The sequence below is a fragment of the Tyto alba genome, unplaced genomic scaffold (assembly GCF_018691265.1).
Source record: "Tyto alba isolate M040663 unplaced genomic scaffold, T.alba_DEE_v4.0 Super-Scaffold_42, whole genome shotgun sequence".
Lineage (NCBI taxonomy): Eukaryota > Metazoa > Chordata > Aves > Strigiformes > Tytonidae > Tyto > Tyto alba.
Window position 1 is genome coordinate 18,186,674 of NW_024881318.1, and position 9,771 is coordinate 18,196,444.

General features: G+C 42.4%; 1 protein-coding gene across 1 annotated transcript in view; it reads right to left on the minus strand.

Annotated features, from left to right (window-relative positions):
* RICTOR (RPTOR independent companion of MTOR complex 2) overlaps positions 1-9,357 on the minus strand; it is an 88,759-nt gene extending 79,402 nt beyond the window's left edge. Inside the window, exons 1-2 of the mRNA XM_042804414.1 lie at positions 9,266-9,357; positions 9,036-9,083 (exon numbers count right to left, since the gene is read on the minus strand). Coding sequence (XP_042660348.1) covers positions 9,036-9,083; positions 9,266-9,314 — 97 coding nt within the window. The 5' untranslated portion in view covers positions 9,315-9,357. The remainder of the gene's footprint in view (positions 1-9,035; positions 9,084-9,265) is intronic.
* Between the last annotated feature and the right edge of the window lie 414 nt (positions 9,358-9,771).

Genomic DNA, 9,771 nt, shown 5'->3' on the forward strand with positions numbered 1-9,771 from the left:
GGTGTCACGTAAGAAGAAAAGGCCTAGCAACGTTAGCAGATGTAGGATCACCTAGTTTGCCAATGAAGACATGAAGGGCAATTTAGCAAGACACGGAAAGAGCAAAGTAATGACATCCTCAAATTAATTCACAAGCAGCACTAACTACAGCAAGAAACCTTTAAACTGTGGCAAATATACCCTTAAAACACTATAACCAGAACACTTCAAAATAGCGTAGACACTGACGATGCTTGGGAACTCCAGTCCCTTTGATGAGGGACAGGACAGATCTCATCCATCATAGCCATGACTGTTCAAGATTTTTACTCTTTTTCCTGATAAGGTAATTTTCAGAGAAGGGACAGGAAGCATCATATATACAAATTTCACAAGATCTAAGTACAATTCTTTAAACAACAAAGACACCTAATTCATTGGTCAATTTCAACTTAGAAAAAGATCTATCCCACTGAAGTAACAGGCTAACCTAAAAAACCCACCGCATTTATCAAACTAGCAGATTTTTTTTCCATTTCTTTTTTCGTATTTCATGAAAAAACTCTAGTAAGTCTACCCATAAGAATCACATATGGTTTGCATAAAGAAGATGAACACATTCTAAATTCTCTAGATATGAGGTTGCTAAAGTTGAATTCTGACTTCACTGATGCTCAGAAGGTAACAAAGGAAAAAGATTACTTACAGATTTAATCAATTTTTTTAAAAAAACAGCAGTTTTCAGGCAACAGGTATTCTTGATAGTCCTCTATTTTTATGAGGGAATTATTTTTAAAAACAGATTTTTTTTTTATTTATAGTCTGTGTGCACTTCAAACAGGAAACCAATCTTTTATGCAGCTGAAAAAAATCAAAATCCCCCCATATAGTTTTACATGAAAAATTAATGAAATGTTCTGTTACTCTTTTATAATTATGTATTTCTCCATAAATCAAGGTCATATTATTTTGCTTTAAATACCTTACCTCCAGTATCAAACAAGTACCTCCTACTAATCATTCCGTAGTCTTAAATCAAGAGCTCTAGTTCATTTCACAACAAATAAAATTTAAGCAAATGAGGCATAGACATGTACCTTTCACTTTAATCCAGCAAGTGCTAATTGACAGTAGACATTTCAAATACAGGTGAATAACTGTCCTAGTTGATTTTACCATTTTGCCAGCCTTTTGGTCTTAGACTCACAAGGTTACTCAAAGTATCAATGAAACAGCATGGAATTTTGTTAACTACCCATTTCTCCAACATAAACGAAATTCAAAGTCTTTGTGCTTTTCATTTTACATCTCAGGCAATTAAGCATACTTAATTTCTACTAAATAAATAAAGAACTTTGAAAGTGGCTACCTGAAATGTCTGAGGATCTGCTAGCTGAATAAATGGTCAGATGTAGCCATAACCATAGCAATAAGTAGCACCTCGACTAAAACGAACTTAGAGAAGTCTAGATAGTGAAGAACAAAACCAGTAGATTTAGAAAGAAAATCTCCCCTTTAGGAAAACTTTCATAAAGGCTCTATTGCTCGGACTAATTTGTTAATGAACATAGTTGATTCCAGGGATAATGCTGTTCAGGTAGAACTTGGGAGAAAAGACTTCCTCATAACATTTAGTTACTCAAACCCATTCAGGCCACTGTTGAGATGCAGCATGCTACACTGACAAATATAACAGAAGTCTAGGAACATGAGTTCTACAGAGCTATCAGGTATGTGCTAAGAACAAAATCCAGTCACATGACTAAGAAATTACAACAGCAAGTAGTACAGTTCTTTTTTGTAGCTTTTGCTCTTTGCAGAGTTTTTTATTGAGTTTTGGGGGGGGGGGGGGGGGGGGGGGGTTTTTACTCCATTTTCTCACTTTTGCATCTTTCCCAGTATTCCTCCTCTTCATCAGATATGAGGATTTGGTGAATATACTCTTCACTAATCATGCTCTGAAGTTTTGCAAACTCCTGCTTTTTTTTCCCGATGCATTCAACTCAAATTTTGCACCACAACACATAGTTGGCAAATGAAAAAAATAACTTCCGCAGTATACAAGAATATATTAATACTACAGATTTATAAACTAGGAGAAAGCAAAACACATTTATTGTGAGAGTGAAAGTTACAAGTGCTCCAATTCAAACAATTTGTGAAATATCAGTCAAAACTTGTGTAGCAGTGTTATGGCACCTTCCCTTCTGTATCAGAACTCATCACAGGAGTGCTGCTAAGTATGCAAATTCACCTGCATAATGGTATAAGCATCTGCCTACCTGCATGCAGTTAAAAACACTTCCAATGAAAAGCAAACCTCATTTTATCTAATCTTTCGTGTAGTTATCAAAGCCTCAAGTCACATGGTTATGTTTTACTGAGAAGCTAACTGGTTTTAAGGTAGATGACTCATGTCATTTATTATTTTGAAGAAGTCTCAGGCAGAAGTCTCAATTAGTACGAAAGTTAAAAAGCTTATCAGATTTTTCAGTATATTCTCCAAAACTAGTGAGCATCAATTGTCAGGTTATCCCTTAGTCCTCCTGTATATCACTCTTTTCTGAAGTGTTTGGGTTTATATAGATATAAACAGTTGGAAAACAGAAGTATTTCACTATGACTATTTTACTTCTTCCCACTTTAAAAAAGAAAACTCTACCTGATGCAGAGCATCTCTATGTTATCAGGGGAAAACTTACAAGACTGCTAGGTAATCAGTAAACTATGCATGAAGGTCACGTGATTGGGCAAGTGATGTATTTCTTTCTGTGAAGGCTATCCTCAACAGAGCTTCCTTATTTACTGTAATTATGATGAGGGGTGTGTTTCTTTACACAGCATCTACACTGGATAGGCTCTGATTAAAAAAAGAAAAAAAAAAAAAAAAACAAAAAAAAACAACAAAACTGAAACTAAGCACTGCATTTATCTCAAATGGGAGTGGGGTGGAGAGGAGATAGAGGGGAAGTAAGGAAAAAACCTGAAGAATCTTTCTGACAGACTAAAACATTTGTATCAAGAAGGCAGAAACCAGAGATTTTGGTACCTCAGCAGTTTCTAAGATTGAAATGATGGAGAGGAGGGGAAGGCAGAATAGTATAATGTTGTGGAAACACAGTATTGCTTAAAGATGCAAGAAGTTAGCTGTATCAATCCAAATCACAGAACAATCTCTTTTGTCAAATATAAACAGAAACCACAAGATATTACAGCAATCATTTTATTCTCTGCCCTTCGGAAGAAGTGCTGATGTTTGTTGACCAATCTGAATCACATCAGCAAAAACATAAAAAAAACACTCAGAAAAACAAATTTAGAGATGCTGTGCACAAAAACTTTAAAGACAGATGTGAATGCAGATCTTCAAAGATATGGTAGTGCCCAGCTCCTACAGATACCTGAATAAGCAAATCATAAGGTTTTAATGTTGCCTTTTGTTACTATTTTTCCTTCATTAAAAATGTTGTTACAGTTTTCAAGAAATCGAAAGTGAAAATACTGTAAGCACACACCATTTTAGTAGTTCTGAAATGTCTTAAGACTGTAAAAGCAATAATACCTTAGGAAGCAAAGCCAAAGGTACACAAGTGTTATTAATCTAACCAGGACAGTGCACTGTACAATTCCAAAACAACGGTCAACTAAAACACAAGTGCAGACAGGAAAGCTAAATGTATGCCTTAATTTTGGAGTGCATATAGTTAGCACCTCTCTCATTTTTAAAACCTGCCAGAAGGTTACATGCTGACCAAAAAGTTAGCAAGCCACTATCTTTGATCACATCCCCTTTCATCTCCCTACATAAGAAAACCCCATTATGCAAGAATAATGCAGCAGGAAATCTCTCAGACAGCAAGACAAGTAAGATCTCTTTCCAGCTGCTTTTCAAGTTGCCCCTTTGTATCTCACAAGAACTGGGGAAAAAAAAGTTACTAATTACCTTCTTGCTCCTATTATGGCTTCTGTTACAGATTCACAAACAAGGGAAGAAAAAAAAACAGGTAATGCTCTCTGTGACTTGCCCTTACACAAGCATCTTGCTGTAGTTACCCACTGCAACAATGGCATATTGCAAAGTGAGGGTGAAAGGTGCCCACATGTTTTGTTTATTTGGGTATTTGTAAAATACCATTTCTGTGGTGCAGTGGAACCCCACTTCTCCATGTTTTCAAGCCATGTATTGAAAGAGTATGCAAAGAACTTGAAAGGCCTTCCGTAACAGTCTTGCCATTAGTGTAGAAGAACTGCCTTTGAGCCACTGAGAAATACACACCAGCTACCACCTCTGTTGTGCTGCAAGCACTCCAAAAGGGTTTTTTCTCTCACCCACTACCCAAGTTCTTGGTATCAGACAGGTGTGCAGCATCCCTCCCTGCTTCTTTCACACTAACGAAAGAAGCTGGAAACAAACCTCAAGCTGAATTTGGAAACAAAATTCATCCAGCCTTCTTCTGACTATCCCGCAAATAACCGTTAAAAATGCCCAACATTTTTGTGGGCTGTAAACTGCAAATAACATCCCAAGACGTTTGCCCAGCATACGATGCATTACAATTTGCCACGTGGGCACATGGAATCAAATATAAACATGGCCTAAAGTGATGCAAGCACAGTAAGAAAAGTAATACAGTTCAGATCTCGTGAAGTTAAATGGAACTTCCGTATCTTTTATTTTTACTTACATGATAGAAGAAAATGATAGATAATGGAGGTAAAAAAGGAAAAGAGTGTTTCTTCAGATAACCATAGAAAATTTTGTGAAACTCACTCACAGGGAGAAAAAAAAGCCAGTTTTCTCAGCTATTTTAGTCATATCTGTCTCATGTTGGAGGTAGAAGATTCAACATTTACAAAACAGAACTGGCTGTACAAGAAAAGCTGATAAATCAAAGTAGTATCTCATAATGCACATTTATGAATAATAAATAAAAGTACTGCTGTTGGAGATAGCTATATTTCAGTTAATTAAAGAGTACAGTATCAGAAAGTGAAGACTGTTAGCCTCAGAGGAGGAAATGAAAACATACAGACAGGAACAGCACTCGACCATCAGCAGCTGGCACACTTCTATCTCTCCAAAGCTTCAGTAAGCAAACAAGCTCCACAAAGCTCCTAATAGTCACTGCAAGCTCAGAGCTACAGGAAGCCAACAAAATTGGGATCCCTTGAAGGAAGGACATTTAAAGGTGCCTGACTAACAGATAAGGCACTGTGAGACATGGCTCTCAATTCGGCAAGTTCTAAACTACTTGGGCCTTCACAACCCAAAAGCAACAGGTGAAACGCCAACAAACGAAGAGGTGTTGGTCACCCAACAGGATAAGGCAATTCAGTTACAGAGGTGAGCAAAGAACTTAACAGCAAACAAAGCGTGGATTATACAAGCCTTTTACAGTGCTCAGAGCTTTGGGAGGTATATAAGCTTCTGCAATTCGGTGTGGAATACCTGTAAAACAGTCAGAAACAGAGATTACTTATGCTAAAAGCATATAATATTTGTATTGCAGCTACACACCCAACCATGACCGGACTCAATGCGTTAATTCCTACCAAATGCACTAACCTGTTTGATAACTTCTTAAGGCCAGAAAAGACAGTTGGAGTTATAAGCTTGATTTCAGTAGTCTAATTAAACCAATATGCCTCATCCCTTTGCTAATTTCTTCGAGATGACTGCAGTGGGAATTGCACTGGTGGCAATTCTGTCCATATTTTCTTTTTATGTTCTGTGCTGAGCAGGTAGCATAACACTAGTCCAGAACCTGAGCATCTCGAATCCCAATTATTAATTGCAATTTTGTAATCAACAGAAGACATGACATATGATCTTAAGTAGACAAAAGCAATGAGTCTAACCTGTGTCTGCACAGTGTTTTCTTACTATACCAACATTACGCCCAACAATACTTGTTCTGGGGACAATTTTTCCAGAGTTGATCATCTTTTCAGCAAACTGATTTCCTTAAGAAAATTACTGTCCCAAAAGAAGACTTATCAGAATTCTTTTAAAAGATGGGGTACAGCCAGGACTGAGTGGCCCAGAAATTTAAAGGAACAAAACAACCAAAAAAAACCCCCAGAAACAGCAAACCACAGACTTTACATCATCATCTATAACCAGGCTAATCTTGTACAAAGAGAATTCACACAAACACACGAAATGCACCATCATATAAAATGCCTTTCATAAACATTATTATATATAATTTTTAAAAAGGCACAGAACCAAGATGCTCCAAAGAGTAAAACCCTGCTCTACCAGCCATGGCAAAAATACTGAGAGAACATAGTGTGTTCTGGGAAAATATGGGCAACCCTCAAACTACAGCAGCAGAGAAAAGAGCAAACAAAAAGCATGCAGAGAAAGGTAGATCAGTCCTACAAGCAGCAAAGTACTCCCTGAGCCTTACTGCACAGAAAGTGAGGAAGCAGGAGGACCCAAAACAGCACAAACACAGCTAGCCCTCCCCACATCTATTATTAGTTCTGAAATACTTAATAACAGCACTGGCCTCTTGCACGGCAACAGTATGTTAGTATATGGTCCACAGGTATGGACCAGTGAAGGTCTGACTTGTATGCTAAGTCATGTTCATCCAGACATCACTAATAGGAACCTGTTTAAAACAATGAAAAACCAATATAATTTCACATGTTTGTAATAAAGAGTCCACTGTAACTAGAAGCATATGACTGAGGCACTGTTTACAGTAATTCTCTACTTTGTCCAAATCAGATATTTCACATTATTCAACACAAAGTTCAGTTGTCCAGGGAAACAAAAAACATTTGAATATTTTTTTAAGTTACTGAAAACGTGAGCCCTGTGGAAAACTATGTGATCCACCCAACAGATCAAATCAAAACAGTGTATTATTAGTACAGAATTAGGGTAACAATTTAAAATATTTAAACTAATTGCTTATATAACTATTGTAACAGCTGGAAAAACAAACATTCATTGTGTTCAGTGTGGAAATCAAGTTATCACCTAGCTTAGCCAGTATCTTGTTGAGATTTTTTACTTTTATTTTCTCTTTAAAATGAAGTTAATACCTACTATGGATAGCTACATGATTACTGATATGTCCACTGTAATTTTTCTGGCAAAAAAACAAAACTCCCTTTTTTTATTTATAAGGGGTTTACAATTAAATTTAAAGCAGCTTCTTATTCAACTGCTACCACCACAATGCTTTTTGGTTTGTTTTGTCTATTTTTTTTTTTAAACAGGGGCTATATAGAGTCACAGAGCAAAATATATTTTTTTCATTGTATTAAAAATTGCTTTTGCATCTTACCAGAGAGTCTCTTTTACAATATGATACATGTGTAGTAGTTGTACTGCTACTGCTACAGATCTCATGGAATCAGCAGGTGGCTGAAATCACCTCATGGCAAAAAACAGTGTCATGATAGTCACCTATCAAATTTTCAGTAAAAGATTTCAAACAGAGCACATCTAAAAATTACCACTTCAGCATTTAAATTCTGTGTATTGTTCTTTCACGTGAAAACACTTTGGCATGCTACACAACATAAAATAGTCCCCAAACCCCTTCAATAAAACACTGATTCTGTGAATTTCATAAACAGGTAACACTACTTATAGTAATAATTGTGTCATGTGTTTGAACTGTTAAGGCTTTTGTCCCAACATAGCGTTGGCTTGTTTTAATTTTAAAGACAGCGTCTCACTAAAGCAGTCATGTCCATTTGGAGATAGGGCAGGAGGAGACATAAGATCCTGTTTCTTTAAACTGAAAAAACCTCAGTGCTTTTCCCAGGAACTAAAATACATTTGTAAATACGGTATGTATACACAGAGATAACTTCCAGCCCATGATAAAACTGCTTAATAAAAAATTCTAAACACAGACCATACTAGGGGAAAAAAGAATTAGAGGTGGAATTGTTGATACAGTCTCTTACTACGCTGAAAACTTTATTGATGCTGCTAATACTTGTACTTCCTCTACATTTCAGAGTCCACTTTTATCTCATTGATTCTGTCATTTCCCTGCCTACCTCCTCATAAAATTAATCTATTCAGGATAGCAGCAGTCCTGGATCTCCCAAAGCAGAACAGTTATACCACAAGCATCAATTTTATTCTCTCATTCAGACCAAGATCTTATGCCCCAGGGAAGATCACTGCTTCTAGTGGGCCAGTTTGCTTTCTGCATTTTATCTGGCTCTTTGAGAGAATTTAATCCTCACCTTACCCCTCAGCAATACAAGATGAAGTACACATTTGCGTAGGGAACAAGTACGTATTTGTCTGAGACAAAAGTAGTTAGAGTGTAGCAGATGTTATTGTTGCTTCCTTCCTCTTATCCTCCCACTCTGCGCCCCCCATACATCTGAGAGCAGTAGAGGACGTTTGGATCAATTTAGCAAGCAAACGGGAGACGAGTGCCTTCTGGTCCGCAGCGAGAGGCTCACGGCAAGCACCGTGGCCGGCCGGCCTGGGGCAGGCAGGGCAAGGGATGGAGGCAGGACCGGCCGCCACCGCCGCGCTGCTCCCCTGAAGCGCCCGGCCCGACCCGACCCGCCCGAGCGGAGCCCCGGCCGGAGGGAGCCCCGGCGGCCGCTGGGCGGGCAGCCCCACCGCCGGCCGAGCGCTGCGAACAGTCCCGCCGACAAGCAGCGACCTCCTCCAAAAAGATCCCAGAAGAGGCCGAAGAGCCTCTGCCCATCCGCAGTGCCCCCCCTCAGCCCTGCGGCGGGAGAGGCCGTCCAGCCCCGCGGCCCCGGCACGACAGCGCCGTGCCCAAGCTGGCCCGCAGCCGGCGGGGCTGAGGAGAGGCTTCCACCTACGGGCAGCTCCGCTCACTACAGGACGCCGAGCAGCCCACCGGCGGCGGGCACCAGCACCCCGCTCCCTCTTCGCCTCCCACCTCTCCCCACCCGCCACACGCCGCCCACCGAGCCCCCGCGCCCGCCCCGGAGCATCAGGCCGCTCGCCGCCGGCCGCTTCCCCCCCGCCTCCGCCGCGGGCGAGCAGCGAGGGACGGGCGGCGACCCCCGCCCCGCCGGCCCCCGGCCCGTACCTCGGCTGAGATCGAGGGGGACGTTCTCCTCGCCGCTGTCGTTGCGACCTGCGGGGACGGGGGAAGGGGTGGGGGGGGGAGGGGGAGAGAAGCGCGTTAGGCTGGCGGGGAGGAAGGAGCCGGAGGAGAAGAAAGGGAGGACAGGCACGGAGAGGGCGTCCGGGCACCGGCGTGGTGCGAGAGCCGGCACGGGAACAGCCTGCCGCCGCGGCCTGCCCGGGGCCCCTTACCTCGGATGCGGAGGTGCCTCAACGAGCGGGCACGGAGGCTCACCGCCATGTTTACGGCCCCGCAGTCACAACACCGGAAACCTCGCCCGCTCTCGCGAGGAGAAGCCCGCGGAGCCGCCGCCGCGGACAGCCCCTCCCTCCGCCGGCGGGAGGAGACCGCAGCGGCTGGGGCGGGGCGGGGCGGCGCTGGGGCCTGGCTCCGTCACGGTGGCTCCGAGGGGGAGCGGGAGGGATGCAGCTCCCCGAGCTTCCCCGGGGCGGTGGCGGAGGGCTCCGGCGGCTGGGGGCGGAGGGGTGAGCGCCCGCCATACCGCCCCCCCGTACCGCCCCGAGCCGCTGGAAGCTGCGGCTGAGGGAGGAGCCGCAGTTCCCTCAGAGCCGCGCGGTCCCGAGGGCCGCGCCCGCCGCCGCGCTTCGCTGCGGGGCTTCTCCGCAGGCGGCTCGGCCCCGAGGGGACAAAGCTGAGGGGAAAAGAGGGTGGCGGGAACGAAGGGGGCGGCTGAGGG